General features: G+C 43.1%; 1 protein-coding gene across 1 annotated transcript in view; it reads right to left on the bottom strand.

The window, feature by feature from the left end:
* Positions 1-19,538, bottom strand: part of tshr (thyroid stimulating hormone receptor) — a 59,201-nt gene that overhangs the window by 12,084 nt on the left and 27,579 nt on the right. Inside the window, exons 3-6 of the mRNA XM_078563396.1 lie at positions 17,631-17,705; positions 13,167-13,241; positions 10,540-10,614; positions 4,664-4,741 (exon numbers count right to left, since the gene is read on the bottom strand). Coding sequence (XP_078419522.1) covers positions 4,664-4,741; positions 10,540-10,614; positions 13,167-13,241; positions 17,631-17,705 — 303 coding nt within the window. The remainder of the gene's footprint in view (positions 1-4,663; positions 4,742-10,539; positions 10,615-13,166; positions 13,242-17,630; positions 17,706-19,538) is intronic.

The raw sequence follows: 19,538 nt of genomic DNA on the forward strand, positions 1-19,538 counted from the left end.
ACTGGACAAAGACCTAAAATGGCTGAATCTATGTCTGTCTGTGATTCCGAACAAAATAAGCTACCTTTCAGTTTCGGGGAACCTCGCACATCATTATCCCCGAAGATTTACTATCGATCCCATGTAGGCTGCACAGACAAAATGAAAAGAGAGCTAGACAAAGGACATCTGCATTTCATAAGCCAGGCTGGCCAACAGGAGCCTGCTTATTTGCTAGAACAAAGGATCCCACAACCTTCCTTTCAATTCTTAATGGTTGAGAGGAGGATGCATATCTTTTGTCAAAGACAGAGTGGAGAGGGGCGAGTCATGTGACGTGGGACTCTGGCTTGTGGAACCAATAATATTGCCTTACTGAACTGCAAAGTCTCAGTCTGCGGTTTACCATCTAACTAGCAGCCTCACAGTAAAGGAGCTCTGACCAGGTTGAACACTGGCCCTGCCTACTCTGTTTCTGCTGGAAACTCTGTACTATCACTTACAAGACTGATTCATCCCTGCATGCCCATCTCATGGTGCAAAGTCAACACCTCTGGAAAAATGAATTATACAGCACCGGCTTTCAACCCACTGACCACCGTGAAGAAATATCTCACTGGACTTTGATTCTGGACTCTGGACCCATGTGAACCAATGTTTATTTTCTCTGTGGTCTCTGCACTGTAAAACTTTATTTTCTCTATCCCTCTTTTACTGTATGAATGCAAAGGTGGGGTTGTTGCAAACCCTCTGTTCGCACTGTGAGTATGTGCAAATAAACTAACCCTTTGAGCTCATTCTATCTCAAGTTTGCTGTGGGGTTATTAATAGAAAATTGGATCACATCAAAATCGAGGGGTTGGGAAATACACCACCACTTGTAAAGATGGAAGCAAATCAAAAACACCTTTCTGTTTATGGAGGTGTGCTGTTTAAATTAACCCCCCCCTCCTGTATGTAACACAAGTAGAAATTAATAGAAAATGCAATACTAAAGGGAAGAATGAATAATGTAGAACAGACTGAAAGAGAATAAGAGAAATAGAGACCAACCAATGGAGACAAAAACAGGATAAAGAGGCAGCAGGTATATGGAAAAATAATTAAATGAATGAAAGATGTCATACTTGGCCTCTTTATTTTAGTTTACACTTACTGTACCATGATGTTGAGGATGTTTTTAAGGGTTTTAATTATTTTTTCACCATCAGCGAAGTGGTCACTAGTAGAGAAACCCAGATTCCACCTGATAAACTGACTGCCTCTGACCCTGCACTGACCCCTATTCTGACCCTGCGCTAACCCCTCACCCTCACTCTCTACTGGCCACTATCCTGACCACAATTGTGATTTCATACTGACCTTATACTAACCCCTAACCTGACCCCGTGCTGCTGCCTATCCTAGCCCGTCAATGCCCTTTCTCCTGTCTTTACCTAACTTTAACTTGGCAAAAAAATTCAATCCCAACGTGCTCCATCAGCAAGTAGACTTCATGCCTTTTCCTGACAGGAATGCTGCAACGCACTCAGATTATTTCATCAGGTTATGGACTGGAGACAGAAAATAACTTGGCAAAGGTGCAAGTGAGCTTCAATAAACTTGGATTGGATTTCGTGGAAGAAGGGCAGGTTTCTCTGTTATAAGAAGCGGTTGAGTGCCCAGTCAGGCTTGGGGGCTGCCATGCTGACTTTGGCCTGGCAATTCCTTTAGTGGTTTGGAGTTGGATGCAAGGTTGATGAACTAGAATCAGCTAAGGTGGAACCAGACTGAAACAATCCACTGAGACAGACTTCTCCACAAATACACACTTAGCATTTTAAATCCACAATTATGCCCTTGACTCTCATCTCTGATGATCTCTGCACTCCTCCAATTCTGGCCTCCCGCCCAGCCCTGATTTCCTTTGCTTCACCATAGGCGACTGTGCCTTCAGCTCTGGAATTCCCTCCGTAAACCACTCTTCCCCTCTCTTAAGGCACTCCTTTAAATCTACCTTGTTGACCATGCTTCTGGTCACCTATTTTTTTTTATTTGTTTCATGGGATGTGGGTGTCCCTGGCAAGGCCAGCATTTGTTGTAGCTCCTTTACCACACAGACTTCAGTCATAATTTATTAGTTATCACTCTCCCTTCATTAGTAATTCCCCAGTTCTGAATCAAGAGACACAACATGTAGGCCAATCCAGGTAAGGCTGGCAGATTTCCTTCCCTAAAGGGCATTAGTGAACCAGGTGGGTTTTATGCCAATCACTGATAGTTTCATGGTTACCATTACTGAGACTAGCTTTCAATTCCCCGATCTTTTATTCATTGAATTTAATTTCCACCAGCCACCATGGTGGGATTTGAACTTGTGCACCCAGAGAATTAACCTGGGCCTCCTGGATTACTAGGCCGGTGACATTAACACTACATCACCATCTCCCTAGGCCTTAGTACTGCAATGAAGTGTCAGCCTTGGTTACATGACTGCAAAAACACAACCTTCTGACTCTGAGATGAGGGTAGTAAGCACTGAGCCACACTGACACAACTGAAGTTTCCCTTTCCTCTCTATGGTCTTAACACAGTAGAAGTAGCAGTCGTTCTTTGAAATCTAGAAACTTCTCACAGAAATACATCAGTTGCTCCATCATTGAGAAGTCAAAATCCTAGCATTCTAACTGTATTGTGGGAGCTCCTTCAGCACACAGCCTCCACTCACCACACGGACTTCAGTCATAATTAACTAGTTATCACTCTCCCTTCACCAATAATTCCCCAGTTATCATGCTTCTGCATAGAATTGTTACAGCACAGAAGGAGTCCATTTGGCTTGTCATGCCTATGCTGGGCCCCCGAATGAGTAACTCACTTAGTCCCACTACCTCACTTTTTCCCTATTGCCCTGCAAGTCTTTTAAGCTTCAGATAGTTATCCAATTATCTTTGAAGGCTTCGATTGAATCTGTCTCCGCCACACTCTCAGTCAGTGCATCCTCGACCCTAACCACTCCCCATGTAAAAAAGTGCTTCCTCATGTTGCCGTAGCTTCTTCTGTCAATCGCCTTAAATCTGTGTCCTCTGGTTCCTGACTCTTCCACCACTGGGAACAGTTTCCCTCTATCTACCCTGTCCAGACTCTTCATGATTTTGAAAACCTCTATCAAATCTCCTTCTTAGCTTCGTTAATCTCCAATTAGCTTCTCTAAGGCTTTCCTTAATTAATCCACATTCGTCCAAATAACTGTTAATTTTGCCCCAAAATGTCAATTATTTTGACTCTAGATTGAACCTTGTCCTTTTCCATAAATAACCTAAACTTTGTGATACCGTGATCATTGTCCTAAATTTTCCCCTACTGATATTTGATCCACTTGACCCACCTCATACCCCAGAACCAGATCCTTTCTGATACTGATCTAGAAAATTCTCCTGAACGGACTTCATAAACTCTCCCCCTTTCTGCCCTTTATATTATTACTATCCCACTCTATATTAGAATAATTAGCCACATTACAACTATTCTACAATTCTTGCACCTCTTTAATTTCCTTGTAAATTTGTGCCTCTATATCTTTCCCACTAGTTGTGGTCTGCAGGATAGGCCCAGAATTGTCATGGTGCCTCTATTGTTTCTTAGCTCTAACCAAATAGATTCTGTCCTTGACCCCTCTAGGATATCCTCCCTCCTGAGCACTGTAATGTTCTCCTAGATTAGTACTGCTGCCCCACTCTTTTCCTTCCTTCCTTATCTTTCCTGAACACCTTCTATCCAGGAATATTTAGTACCCAGTCCTGCCCTTTTTTTGAGTCAGGTCTCTGTTTCACCGTGACATCATATTCCCACATGGTTACCTGTGCCTGCAGCTCACTAACCTTATTTTCCAACTCCAGGCATTCACATGTATGCACAATAAACTTAATTTTATTCCCTCTTACTCTGACCTCATCTAAAAGACTATTTCTTACTCCAGTGCTATCTGTTTCTCTCAATTCTCTGTGCACCTTATTTTGCCTTGGTAATATTTCTTTGTTCCCATGATTTAAACCCTCTCCAATAGCACTAGCAAACCATCTCACAAGGATATTCACTAGCAGTTCCCTAGTTATCGCCCTCCCTTCACCTTGTATCTGCAGCACCCACAAGTAGGGCCAATGTTTATTATGGGCTGTACCAGGAGCATGAAAGTCTATAAAGTAACAGGAACCCCTATAGATTCTTCACTTAACTTCCCGAGGTCTGATAAAGTTCAGTGGGTGGAACTTTGACTTTAGACGATAATGATGATCCAGCCATTGTGGTGGGAGGGGGCTTGGATTGATGAATCAGTTGGCATTTTCCTGTCTGTCATCTTGGTATGTTTCTACATTTTGGTATATCGGATTGGTTGCCTGTTACACATCTCTCCCCGAGTTTCGGTTCAGGAGTAGCGTACCACAGGCTGTCAATCTGACATTGGGGGTTTTCTTCTAGCTCCCAAACTTAACATGACCCCTGAGAGATTTCTCCTCTAATTTCATCTGACCTACACAACCAATACAGCCTGTGTTACACAGAGAGCCCTAGACTAGTGTATGAGACCCATCCTATTCAATGTTAGTGAACCATCTTCTCTGGCTACGTATCCCCCCCTCCCCCCACAGCACCTCCCATTGACTGACAGTAAAGTGACTCTTCAACTACGTGATGCTCTACTTACAGAGTTAGTGATTCATTGGATAACCCACCAAAGGCATTTGCAGGGATGGTTGAAATGAAAGGATTGTCAGCGATTTCTCTGTAAAAGAGAATAATGTAAACAGTACTCATATAAAGCTGCCCAGAGCTATTCCAAAGCAAGCAAACAACTGGATCGTGTTTAATTCCATAACCGCAGAAAATATGAGTTTGGAATGAGCTGCTCATTCACAGTGTGCTTCAGGAAGATGCAAAAGCTTCACAGATTCAGTGATGAAAACATGACATAGAATGTGCAGCACAGAAACAGGCCATTCAGCCCAAGTGGTCCATGATGGTGTTTATGCTGCACACAAGTCTCTTCCCACCCCTTTTGATCTTCATCCTATCAGCATATCCTTCCATTCCTTTCTCCCTCAAGGACTTGTCTAGCTTCCCCTTAAATGTATCCATGTTATTCACCTCAACTACTCCTTGTGGCAGTTAGTCCCACATTCTAGTCACTCTCTGAGTCAAGAAGCTTCTCTTGAATTTCGATTGGATTTATTAATTGAAAAAGGAATCAAGCTGCACAGTCATTGAGAAAGACTGGAGACTGGGATTCTGGTGGGATTTCTAGTGTAGATGATTATGGATGATCTAACTGAGGTGTTTAAATTTTGATAGGGTAGGATCATAGAACAGCACAGAGGGAGGCCCGCTGAGCCTGCGATGATAGAGAGAAACTATTTTCTCTGATCTCAAACAAGGGGCCATGACCTTAAAAATTAGACCTAGGCTGTTCAGGGTAGATATCGGAAAACACTTCTTCACACAAAGGGTGGTGGAAATCTGGAACTTTCTTTCTTAAAAAGGTCTTGAAGTCTATTGAAAATTTCAAAAATGAGGTTGAGAGATTTTTGTTGAGTAAGGGTATTAAGAGATAGGGAACCAAGGCGGGGGGGGGTTAAATGGCATATGGGGCTGGATGTCGCTCTGCCTCATCATTAAGACGTTGTGACTCAAAGCGTGTTGCAGTTTGATGGACAAGTTGCTGTCCTCTGAACAATTAGTAGCAAACTCCTCCCAGTCATTAATATCGATGTTGTTGGGCTTCAAGGAGAGCGCGTTCTTGAAACGTTTCTTTGTCCTCCCCTGGAACGCTGGCCATTTGAGAATTGAGAAAACAGGACCTGCCAGTGAAGCTGATTTTCAGTTATCCAGACATAGTGTCCAGTCCATTGAAGTTGATTTGGTAGGTGTTTTTGCCTGAATGCTCGTGGAGCCGGCTTCAAGAAGGACACTAGCATTTGCACAACGGTCCTCCCATTGAATTTGAAGGATGCAGCGGAGGCATCGCTGGTGGAATTTATCTAGTACTCTTACGTGTCACTGATACACTGTCCAGGTCTTACTGCACAGGAGTGTGGTGAGGACAACTGCTCTGTACCCTGGGACTTTAGTTGACTTGTGGAGGTCTTTGTCATCAAACCCTCGCTGCTGTAGTTTGTAGAAGGCTGAGCTGGCAGAGCTGATCCGGTGTTGGATCTCTTCATCATTGGTGACCTTTTGAGAGAGGTGACTGCTGAGGTATGGGAAGTGCTCAACTTATTCCAGAGCCTCTCCTTCAACATGTATGGGAGGTGGAATATTTGGCTGACCAGGTGTGGGTTGATATAAGTTTTGTTTTGGCAACACTCAAGGACAGGCTGCATTTCTTGCAGTGCAGAATTGAAGAGTTTGAGAATAGCTTGCAAATCTGATGCAGAGTGAGTAACGGTACTGCAGCCATCCGCAAACTGTAGATCATGTAATCTATGGTAGGCAGTTTAGTTTTGGCACAGAGGTGACTGAAGTTAAAGAGTTTTCTATGTAGATGGTGTTTAATATTCTGACACCAGAGGGCAGTTGATTTTTGATGAGGTGAATAGCGGCAGTCAGGTAGATTGTAAATAGTATGGGGGCTATCACACAGCCTCGCTTGACACCAGTCTGGATTTTGAAGGCGTCTGTTTCAGATCTCCCACTCAAGTTGAAGACTAAATGGAGTTAAGATACAGATTGGTCATGATCTAACAGGCTCAAGGGGCTGAATTCTCACGTGTCGGTGCAGACTCGATGGGCCGAAAGGCCTCTTCTGCACTGTGATTCTGTGAATTCCCTGTTCATGTTCCTATGTTTTTATGGTATACATATTTGGGATTCCTCATCCCAGGCCCACCACTATCCCAGTTAGCTCCCCGTAGCTGTCCAATGGCCAGTGACTGGGAAAGGCTAGGAGCAAATTGTCAATCCTGACCTCTCAGTCTCAAGGAAAACACCATGGGAAGGGAACAATGCTTCCTGAGAAAAACAATGACTTCTACTGACAGAAGGAATTGGGTATATTTTTGAAAAGAAATAGTCGCAGGGCTATGAGGAAAGAACAGGAAGTGGGGGACCAATTGGCTAACTCATTTAAAGAGCCAGTACAGGCGCAATGAGCTGAATGGTCCCCTTATATTCTGTACTATTTTGTAAGCACACATTTGCACAAATTAAAGTATGTTTTAAGTGTTGCCAGCAAAAAAAATTTAGATCAGTCTTTTTGCTTTAAATTCATAAACCAAAGGAAACCAAAGAAATAACATTCCAATGTGTTAACACTCTGTTTTTGATGTTACCTGAAACATGAGGAGATTCATGTTTATGCTTCTCTAAATCCCACTTCTAATCCCTCTTCCTCAAGCAGGGAATACAGAATACTTGAGCTACAGCCCATGCGGTGCTGTATTTCATAGGATTAGAGAATCACAGAACAGTACAGCATAGAAGGGGGCCATTCAGGTCATTGTGTCTGTACTGGCTCTTTCAAAGAGCAATCCAGTTCGTCCCTCTCTGTGCATCTCTGCCATTTGCCTCAACCACTCTCTGTGGTAGTGAGTTCCACATTCTCACCAATCTCTTCTGAATTCCCTACTGGATTTCTTGGTGACTATCTTGTATTGATGACCTGTAGTTTTGCTCTTCCCCGCAAGTGGGGTCATTCTCTCTGTATCGACTCTATCAAAATCTTTCATAAATTTAAAGGCCCCTATTGGTTCACCCTTTCTCTTACTGTGGATGAAACCCTGAAGTTTTCAGATATTCAATGATGGAGGGAGATATTTTACTTTTGAGGGGGCATTGCACTAACCCTCCGAAAGTTACTTGGTGCCCTCTCATCCACCAGTGTATTAGGAGGAGCGTATAATAGAGTGACTTCCATATTCAGTTGAAAAGGCTCCCATTTGCTTGATTTTAGCTTTATTTTGATAGTAAGGAATTTTGGATGAAATGATGGAGTTGGATAAACACAGACTCCATCCAATTATTATTCTATAATAAGCATAGGATTCCAATTCGTACCAGTTCCTCCCACTCCTATTGTATGGGAACCCTAATCCAAGGAAAACATTTAAATTTACAATGCTGTTCTAAGCAGTGGTTTTGATCCTTTCACCTATCCTGTTTTTACTGATTTACTAACTAAATATAGTTAAACCCACCGCCCGATTTCAATCATTCGGGCAGCACTGTGTTTCAGCAGGCTGACTGCTTCTGGACAAGCTACATCTTTGTTCAAAATTTTTAGTTTCCTTTTCCATTGATACTGACCTGCTGAATAAATGAATAATTGGCTTGAGGTCCAAGAGATTTGGAAACTGTCCAATTTCCTCATTAGTCCCCGGAGATCAATGTGATCCGAATTCAAGCAACAAGAGTCTAATTGGCAAACTGGAGGAAATAAGCTCTCCTTAAGTGGACCTTTGTCGACTCTGTCCCTCTTAGGTTCTCATTCCTCTGCTGGGCTTGATTTGGCAGCACTTCCATTGCTGCCTCGGAGAGCATGGGACAACTTCACCCTCAGGTATCTTTAATCAAGCCACCTTGATCCTTAGCTCCCAAGCTGTCATGTTGGGTGACTGCCCCTTTAAGCCATAATTGGCCTTTAAATCCTGCATCAGCAGCCTCAATGGCCAATCATCGGTGATATTCATACTCGCAACTGGCCTTGAATATTCAAATTAGGCTGACCTTTGAACCAAAGTGGGGTTAACTCACCTCAAACTGCACGGGCACTAATCACAATCCACGCTATCTCTGAATTCATCTGAGTGGAAATTCTGCTGCTGAAGTGTGGATAAGCTAAGGCTACTCATCGTGTTGATGTTAAGTAAACACTAGGTGAGTTCATACACAAGACAGGTAAGAGATTGCAGACGTTGTGGCCATGGCATTTCCCATCCTTTACTTCTTTGTACCCTTTCCAAGTGCAACATAAAACTTGGCATGAACAGTGTCTGGTCTGAAGTACTCACATAGTTTTTTGATATTACAGAAATTTCAAAGGATATATATATAGATATATAAAATTATTTCTGGAGAGTTTGGAGTGGCCTCTTATCCCCTTCTTTTGCTCTGTGAAGGACACTAAAGAAAATTAACCTGGGGTATTTTTAAAATGACAAGTAGTCAGATAAAATTTCCACAGGGTCGGGGAGGGTGTGTGATCTTCTGTTTCCTAGTGTAACTTTGGAGCAAGATCAGCAGAAATCCAGAAAAAAACAGGCCTTTACATCACTTCTCCAAGATATGAGAGAACTCCTTGTGCAAATTCTATTCCAGTGACATCTACCTCATTTTTTTTACAAGTAGTGCTGAGTTTGGAGTGAGCCCTTGGTCTTTCAGTAAGTTGCGGTACGGACGGACTGAATTTCATTCAGAGCTCAATGTACCAGGAAGAGGCATCTTAGTCCTTGGGCCTGTCCCACCATTCAATGAGATCATGGTTGGTCTGCGACCTAACCCCATATCCCTCCCTCTGCCACAGTCATCTCTGAGTAATTTAGAAGGACACTAACCTTTAAGGGCTAGGGGAGTGACCTTTAATTGACCCACACGTACAACTGCCCCGTGTTTAGGTTGTCAGTGATGGCATTGTCCACGGGGGACTGGTGTCCATGCACGTGTGGTTCTTGGCATGTTGGCACTGTTCCATTTTCTGCGTTGCACCCATGTGTTTGCCATGACTCACAAGGGTTCTGACAGAGCTTATCATGTGTGTTGGCGTGTCCATTTCGTGACAATACTTTGCATCGCCCCACAGACCACTGATATCTAACATCCCCAAATGATCATCGGATGGAAAATAGGAGCAGCAGTAGGCTGTTCAGCCCCTTGAGCCTGGGACGCTATCCAAATAAATTATAGCTGATCTGTAATGAAGTCATTGTTCCACCAAGACCACCAAGAGGATGAGACTCTGCCAGTAAGGCAGAGGACAATACACTTAGTGGATAATTTTGACCAAACCCACCCAACCTGACCATCATGGAACTAATCTCCTCAGCAGCATGAAACCGGTTAGGGGTGAATCAGCAGGCAATTTTTCACTGCGCTCAATCTTCTTTTCATTTAAGTTCGCAGAGAACAACGGTTCAAACTCTTTTTGGAGACATGCTTCCTAGTTTCACTGTCAATTCCTTGCTTTGAAAATAAAAATCTTGGCAATATTTTCCAAGTCAATGGAAAATAAAATGGGTTGGGCACCCAGCCCAGATTTTAATCCCCATTGAAGGACAGGACCTGTCGAGTTCCCACTGGGCAGATTAAGTTATAGCTGCTCCTTTGCACCTCACCCCAACCATTACAGCTGTGACTGTTCCATGTATTGGAAGTCATTGACAATGCGGTGAAAGAGATTTGTATTTCAGAATCTGTACCCAAGTAAAATAAAAATGCTCAAACACGCATTTTGTTAACCATGTGGAGCGGGCGACTCTTTCGCGAGGATTTTGAAAGTCCGATGTGTCTGAAGTCCCTTGGTCTAGAGCTCTGTTGGTTAGTTTAGTATCTGCAACTATTGGTGTGTGAATGGGTACCTTATGAACTACTCACAGCAGGAAGTTCACATCAGTGGAACAGATTTTCGTCAGGTCAGGAAATATGTTCAACCCAGTGTTGAAAATGCCGCTGAAATCAGAGCAGAAAGGTTTGACATTAAAACTTTTTACTGGAGCCCAGTTTTAAAGTTTATTTCTTGTCTGCAAACACATTTTACATAGGATTATAAATACAGCATAGGAACAGGCCATTCAGCCCTACCAGTCCATGCTGGTGTTTATGCTCCACTCGAGCCTCCTCTCATCTTCCCTCATCTAACCCTACCATCTTAACCTCCTATTCCCTTCTTCTTCATATGCTTGTCTAGCTTCCACTTAAATACATCTATACTATCCACCTCAACCACTCCCTGTGGTAGCAAGTTTCACAATGTCACCATTCTTTGGTAAAGGAGTTTCTCCTAAATTTCCTATTGGATTTCTTGGTAACTATCTTATATTGATGACCACTAGTTATGCTCTTTCCCACAAGTCGAAACATTCTCTCTGTATACACTCTATCAAAACCTTTCATAATTTTAAAGACCTACTAGGTCATAAGAACACGCGAACATATGAACAAGGAGCAGGAGTAGGCCATTCAGCCCCTCGAGCCTGCTCTGCCGTTTAATAAGATCATGGCTAATCTGATGGTAACCTGAAATCTGCATCCCGCCTACCCCTGATAGCTTATCATCCCCTTGTTTACCAAGAATTTATCCACCTCTGCCTTAAAAATATTCAAAGGCTCTGCTTCCACCACCTTTTCAGGAAGAGAGTTCCAAAGACTCACGACCCTCTGAGTGAAAAAAATTTCACCTCATCTCTGTTTTAAATGGGTGACGCCTTATTTTTAAACAGTGACCTCTAGTTCTAGATTCTTCCACAAGGCGAAATAACCTCTTGACATCCAACATGTCAAGGTCTTATATGTTTCAATAAAGTCACCTCTTACTCTTCTAAACTCCAACAGATACAAGCCTAACCTGTCCAACCTTTCCTCATAAGACAACCCACCCATCCTAGGTATTAGTCAGGTAAACCTTCGCTGAACTGCTTCCAACGTTCTTTATTCTTCAAGAAAAGAGAAGAGACCAAGCTTGTCAATCCGTTCCAAATATGTATACCCACGTATTTCTGGTATTATCCTTATAAAATCTTCTCTTTGCCCTCTCCAGTGCCTCTATATTCTTTTTATAAATATAATAGCCAGAACTGCCAAGATTTGACACTGGCTTTGTATAACTTCCCTACTTTTCAACTATATCCCTCTAGAAATAAGGCCTAATGCTTTGTTTGTTTTTTTTTATGTGCTAACCTGTGGTGCACCCTTTTAGTAATTGATGTATCTGTATTCTTGAGATCCCTGTGCTCCTCTACCTCACCTAGACTTGCATCTTCCAAGTAACGTGTGACTTCCCTGTATTGGTAACTTTGATGACAAATGCAACACCAACCCCCACCCCCCGCCCCCCACCTTGCCCCCCACCGCCCCTTTGGTAAATGCTTGGAGGAGGAATGAAAGAATGAGTTTGCATTAACATAGCGCCCCTCATAACCTCAGGATACCGCAAAGTGCTTTACAGCCCATGAACCTGTTTTGAAGTGTAGTCACATTTGTAATGTAGGGAATGTGTAAAATGTCCATGACATCTTTGCTAAATCTCTCCTGAGCTCCCATCTATCCCTGACCTTCTATTTTGCTCCACCTGCTCCATCCCCTCTCAAACAGTATAAAATCCATCATGTTTCTACTTCTCTTTAGCTTTGAAGAAGAGTCATACGGACTCGATACGTTAACTCTGTTTCTCTCACCATAGATGCTACCAGACCTGCTGCGTTTTTCTAGCATTTTCTGTTTTTATGACAGAAGGATCTATTTGGTCCATCGAATCTGCACCTCTTTTGAAGAACAAGCTATGTTCATCCCATTCTCCTCATATCCCTACAATTTTATCTCCTACAAATAATTATCCAATTCCCTTTCAAAGCTACTATTGGATCTGTATCCACCACCCTGTCACACAGTGCATTCCAAATCCTAATCACTTGTTAAGTAAAAACAGATTTTTCCTCATGTCGCTTTTGGTTCTATTGCCAATCACCTTAAATCTGTGCCCTCTGGTTATCAACCCTTCAGGCATTGGGAAAATGCCCAGGGCAGGAATTGATCCTCACAGAGGGATTTGTATTTACCTCTGTGAGGTTGCCTCCATCTTGAAAAGCCCCCATGATCACCAACCTGCCTCAGCAGCAACCACCTCTCGCATTGGGGCTGTGGAGGTTTCAGAGCTGCTATCCCTCTGACCGGGCCAGTTAGGAGGTGTTCTGCACTAAAATCATCGAGTTGGTCCTGCTGCCGGCAAGATCCACTCTTTGGCCCTCTGTCTCTATTTCCATTTAAGCCAGGACTAGAACTCAAGGTAGGTCAGGTCGGGGCCATCACCAAATGCATAACTACACCCCATAAAGGTACAGTGAAGAGGCCAGCATGGCAAAAACACACTGCCTTTAAAGACCAAGCAAAGTTGCAATGCATTATGACCATTATGCAGTCAATGAGGAGGGCTTCCCTTTCCCCAGAAATATTTACCACCCAATTATCTATTACACAAGCATTCATTTTCGTTTTGCTGTACTCACAGGTATTTTAGAATTGGGAGGTTCTTGAAAGCATCTGGGTCAATGTGACTCAAACTCTTTGTGTTGCGTATCTCTCTGTTTTTAAAAAAAACACAACATATTATTGGTGTAATTTTGTTATTGTAGTGTCTCCCCTCTTAATTCCTTCCTCTCTGAAGGGACGGAACAGACTGGGGATCAAACCCTGGAGTTTTCATGATCTCCGTATGGATCTGATCCATATGAGACATTGAAAGGTACTATTCATTCTATAATACCTCAGCCAAGCGACTATGTGTTAGTCCAGACTGTGAATGTTAGCAGGCTGTGAACAGCATCACACCCAACTCCAATCCTGACCTCCATACAAGTATACTTTCCTGCAGAGATCAGCGTATCATGATCAGGAGTAGGAAATCATGATTAATTTGTGACTCAGTTGGTAGCACACTTGCACAAAGTTTTTGGGTTCAAGTCTCACTCCAGGACCTCAGCACAATGATCATGGTACTGAGGGAGCATTGCATTGTCGGCAGTGCTGTCTTTTGATGAGATGTTAAACTGAGGTTCTATCTAACTGCTTGGGTGAATGTTGAGTTCTGGGTACCACACTTCAGAAAGGATGCGAAAGCATTAGAGAGGGTGCAGAAAAGATTCACGAGAATGATTCCGGAGATGAAGAACTTCAGTTAGGTAGGTAGATTGGAGAGTTTGGGACTATTTTCCTTGGAGAAGAGAAGGTTGAGAGGAAATTTGATAGAGGTATATAAAGTCATGAGTTGTTTGAACAGAGTGGATAGGGAAAAACTGTTCCCATTAGTGGAAGGATCAAAAACCAGAGGGCACAGATTTAATGTAATTGACAAAGGAAGCAATGGTGGCATGAGGAAAAGCTTTTTCATGCAGCAAGTGGTTGGGATTGCTGGAATGTGCTGCCTGAGAGTGTGGTGGAGGCATGTTCAATCGAGGCATTCAAGAGGGAGTTGGATTACCATCTGAAAAGAAAGAATGTATGAGGCTATGGGGAGAAGGTAGGGGAGTGGCATGAGGTAAATTGCTCCTTCAGACAGCCGGCATAGACACGATGGGCCAAATTGACTCCTTCTTTGTTGTAACAATTCTGTGATTCTGTGAACGAGCTCATGGCACTGTTTCGAAGAAGAGTCGGGGAGTTGTCCTCGCCAATAACTTTCCCTCCATCAGCATCACAAAAAAGAGATTGTCTGGATATTGCTGATTGTGGGAGCTTGCTGTGCGAATATTGGCTGCTGCGTTTCCTACATTACAACAGTGACTACACTTCAAGAAGTATTTAATTGGCTGTAAAGTGCTTTGAGCTGCCGTTGGTTGTGAAAAGCACTAGATAGATGCATGTCTTTCTTTCTTTTTATTCTCTGCCTAGCCCAGAGGTGTTCCTGGAAAAAGAACTGATCGTAAAAAATCAGGTTGATATGTTTGTGATCAGTTGGAAAGGGATGGGATCCTAAAATGGCCATTTCCTCTTAGAAAATTCACCTCAAATCAAAAGAATCTGATAAACATACAAGGGTCATGAGGACTCGAAACGTCAACTCTTTTCTTCTCCGCCGATGCTGCCAGACCTGCTGAGTTTTTCCAGGTAATTCTGTTTGTGTTTTATACAAGAAACACTGCTACTTAAAACCCAGCCCAGCAGCATAACAGAGTGTCCTTTCAAACAGACTGAGGTTGGATGTTCATGCCCCACCACTGACACCTTTCACGACCTCGACACATCCCTAGTTACTTTGCAGCCGCTTTTGAAATGTAGAATACACTTGAAATGAAGTGATACAAATATGGTAACTTGTGTTAGTTCTAAATAGGGCCACGAGTGATAACTTACCCACGGCGGCAGGTTGACTGAGTTCAGCTAATTCGCTTTTTTTTCCTTATTCTCTCATGGGAGGCGAGTGTCACTGCCAAAGCATTTGTTGCCCATCTCTAATTGGTCTTGAACTGAGTGGCTGCTAGGCCATTTCAGAAGAGGGCAGTAATGAGTCAATGACACTGCTGTGGGTCTGGAGTCATGTGTAGACCAGACCGGGTAAGGATGGCAGAGTTCCTTCCCCAAAGGACATTGGTAAACCAGAAGGATTTTTATGACAATCAGTGGTAGTTTCATGAGACTAGCTTTCAATTCCAGATTTTGTTAGTTGAATTTAAATTCCAACATCTGACATGGTGGGATTTAAGCCTGTGTCCCCTGGGCATTAGCCTCTGGATTACTAGGCCAGTGACTTTACCACGATACCATCCTCTCACTTAGAATGAGCGTGCCTCCTATTAGCCCAGCATGGAATAATACTAATTGTTTGCTGATTTCAGCAAAGGTTGAAGAAACTGATTTAATTGGTCAATGTCCAGATGTAATAAAAGAAGGACTCCCTCCATTTAATTGTAATTTGAAAATCCTTAAATTTATCGGCGATACTTTGATCCAACTACTAAGCCAGATCTTTGGAGATCCTCCTTCCCAAAGTTGTCCCCTCTCCTCCTGTCACTGACAATGACTGCCTGAAGTTGATTAGGGTGACACATAAAACAGGCAACATGATCCCACGCTGTTTGCTCTGTGACTGAACTCTTCTAAATCATGAATGGCAAAGTCAGGAAGGAGCAGAGAAGAACTGTGTATTGCCACCCCCCTACCCTCTCCATTACCCTGCATTCTCCCACCATATCGCTGTCTAACACAAGTAAGGGTCAATTATCTCAGGTCAGGTCCCCTTGCAAACTAATCCTATCCTCCAAGTGCAGCTTGAACTATAATTCATAACCACACCGTTTTTGACTAAATTGGCTTTAATTGTTAAAACCAAAGTATTTGATCATTTCAGTTCCGCTGCAATCTATGGCCTGCTTATTTAACAACAAAAACTTGCATTTATATAGTGCTTTTAACATGGTAAAACAATTCAAAGTGCCTAACGGGAGAGTTATCAGAAAAAAATTAACACCAGGCCACTAAGGAGATATTAGGACCTGTGATCAAAAGCTTGCTCAGAGACGTAGGGTTTGAGAAGCATCTTAATTAATGGAGGAGAGAGAGGTAGAGGGATGGAGAGGTTTAGGAAGGGAATTCCAGAGCTTAGGGCCAAATTAGCTGAAGGCAAGGCCACAAACGGTGAAGCAGATTCAGAATAGAGGCTTCACTCTCACACCTCCAAATTAGAAAGTTGTGGGTTCAAATCGCACTTCAGAATGTGAGTACATTGATCTTGGCTGACCCTTCAGTGCTGTAGTGAGGGAGTGCTGCAGTGTCAGAGGTCATGCTTCGGAGATAAGATGCTAAGTTGAGTTCCTGCCCTCCTGTTCCAGTGATTGAGGTAGATCCCACTGAGTCATTTGAAGAAGAGCAGGGATTTCTTCCTGGTGTCCTGGCCAACTTCATTCCTCGGTCAACATTGTCAGTAAAACAGATTAACTCATCATTCATCTCATTGTTCTGAGTGGCATCTTGCTGAGCACAGACATGTAAAAGTAACACAAGGTGTGAAACACTTAGCGATGTTTCTGACCAATGTAATCATGCAAAATAAATCTTTCTACATTTAAAAAAAAATTTTGACTAAAACATATGGCTGCCAACCCTCCAGGATTAGAGTCTCTAGGAATTGAAGATCTCTCTCCAGGACAAAGCTCTGTGCAGCCCTGGAGAAAAATCATTGGGACATTAAGTAAATTGTTCTTTTTGTCATTTTCTTTGAACGTTTCTCTTTACATATAAAAATATTAAAAATGGGGGAAGATGCTGTTTAGCTGTCAGTCAAGTATCATCCAATTGGGTAATGAATCTATTTGCTTTCCAGTTGGCGTAGGAAGACAATGTGTCACAAGGATGGATGTGTTGGCCAACTAATGGCAAGATCGTGGGGGGCAAGTCATGTGATGAAACCTCCAGGAATATATTTAATCACAGTTGGTGACCCTACTAGTGCAGTGTAGGAAGGGAAGCAGCTTCAAGACTGCATGTGGACTGGGTATCTAGAATGCATACAGAATATAGAAGGATTGGATCCATAGACAACTCCCTTACTCTCTACACCAAGATAGCTATGGAGACCAGGTGCCTAAGACTTGGAATCCTGCACTGCCTCTCAAACTCTTTTTTTAATTGGTTCTTGGGATGTGGGCATCGCTGGAAAGACCAACATTTAAAGCCCATCCCGAGCTGCCCTTGAGAAGTTGGTGCTGACAACTTGTATTCAATCTAAGAACATAAGACCCGGAGGATGCCATTCAGCCCCTCGAGCTTGTTCCAACGTTTAAGTAGACCATGGCTGATCTGTACCTCAACTTCATCGATCAGTCTTGGTTCTGCAATTCATTAAACCTTTTCTTGATATTTTCTGTTGGCCCCAGTCAATTTTGATGGGGGTTGAGAGTTCCAGGTTTTCACTACCCACTTGGTCATATCAATCTCCAGGTCTTTGGGACCTGCAGCCTTATTGAACAAATACTCACATGTGTGTGACTTTATCCAGATTGAAGAATGCGTGTGCATCCACTTTCTGAAGTGTTGCATCGATAGATATGTATCTGGAAGGAAAATGGACAAAGTTGACGTGAGAAATGGGATAAGACATTTTAAATAGGACAGATATCCATTTGTTTCTTAATTGCCATATTTAGACAAATATTTATTTGTTTATTCATGTTACTGCATAGTAATTTCTCACACATCACGTTGATAAAAGATTTATTTCTTTATTTCCTTTCCCCTCTTCCCCAAAAATTCTCATCCGTGCTTTCAAATCCCTCCATGGTTTAGGAAATAGGAACAGAAGTCAGCTGTTTTACCCCTTCGAGCACATTGTGCCATTCAATGAGATCATGGCTGATCTGTGACATAACTCCACATACCCACCTTTGCCCCATACCCTTTAATACCTTTAGTTAACAGAAATCTACCAATCTCAGAATTAAGATTAACAATTGATCTAGCATCAATTGTCATCTATGGAAGAGAGTTCCAAACTTTACTACCTTTTGTGTGTAGATGTGTTTCCTAATTTCACTCCTGAAAGGTCTGGCAGTAATGTTTAGACTATGCCCCCTCCTCCTAGGCTCTCCAACCAGCAGAAATAGTTTCCCCCCCATCTACCTTACGAGTTCCCTTTAATATCTCAAAAACTTTGATCAAATCAACCTTTAACCTTCTAAATTCCAGGGAATACAAGCTTTGTTTAATCGCTCCCCATAGCTTAACCCTTACAGTCCAGGTATCATTCTCGTAAATCTACTCTGTACTCCCTCCAAAGCCAATATAGCCTTCCTAATGTGTGGTGCTTAGAACTGCTCGCAAGTACTCCAGGTGTGACCTAACCAGGGCTTTGTATAGCTGAATCTTCTCCCTGTCTCTGTAACTTCCTCCAGGCCTCCGACCCTCCAGGGCTCCGTGCTCCTCTAGTTCTGTTTGCTTGAGCACCCCCCATTTTAATCACTCCACCATTGGTGGCCATGCCTTTAGCTGCCTAGGCCTTATCTGAAATTCCCACCCTAAAGCTCTCCGCCACTCTACCCTTCTCTCTTCCTTTATGAAGCTCCTTATAACCTACCTCTGTCCCATGTCTTAATATTCTCCTATGTGTCTCAGTGTCAAATTCTGTTTGATAACTACTCCTGTGAAGAACCTTGTTTTATTGCATGAAAGGTGGTATTATTTTTTTATTCATTCACGGGGTGTAGGCGTTGCTGGGTAGGAGCATTTATTGCCCATCCCTAATTGCCCTTGTTCAGAGGGCATTTTAAGAGTCAACTACATTGTTGTGGGTCTGGAGTCACATGTAAGCCAGACCAGGTAAGGGCAGCAGATTTCCTTCCCAAAAGGGCATTAGTGAACTAGATGGGTTTTTACCGTAAATGAAAGTTATTGTTGTTGAAAGTTCTGATTTGTGGGTAAATCACAAATATCTTCAGAGGTCAACCTTCGTGTTTGAGCTCGGGGCTGAATTTTACCAGCCCCTTGGGGATGGGCAGGGAAGCTGTGGAGGCCATTAGGATGACAAGGGAAGGCAGGGGTTGGAGTGCCCATCATCTTACCAACTTGCTGTGGCAGGAAAGCTGGTTGACAGCCTCCCCCCATAGGTCAATTAAGCCACTTAAGTGGCCAATTAAGGGTCTCTTCTGGCCACTGCTGGCATTTTACCAGGAGCGGATGGGCCATCTGTCATGTGGGCAAATTACCAGGTAAACCTTTGCGGCCTCCCAGCAGGCTCAGAGGAGGTGCTCTCCTATTCAGGCACTCTGTGGTCCATAGAGGGGCCATCAGGCCCACCCTGCCCATCCCCTGCTGGGGCCTGCTTGACTGGCCCTGGAGACCCCAGACTCCACTTATCTTGTTGGGAGGATCCATCCTTCCATTCCATCCTC

The sequence above is a fragment of the Cetorhinus maximus genome, chromosome 18 (assembly GCF_964194155.1).
Source record: "Cetorhinus maximus chromosome 18, sCetMax3.hap1.1, whole genome shotgun sequence".
In the NCBI taxonomy this organism is placed as follows: Eukaryota; Metazoa; Chordata; class Chondrichthyes; order Lamniformes; family Cetorhinidae; genus Cetorhinus; species Cetorhinus maximus.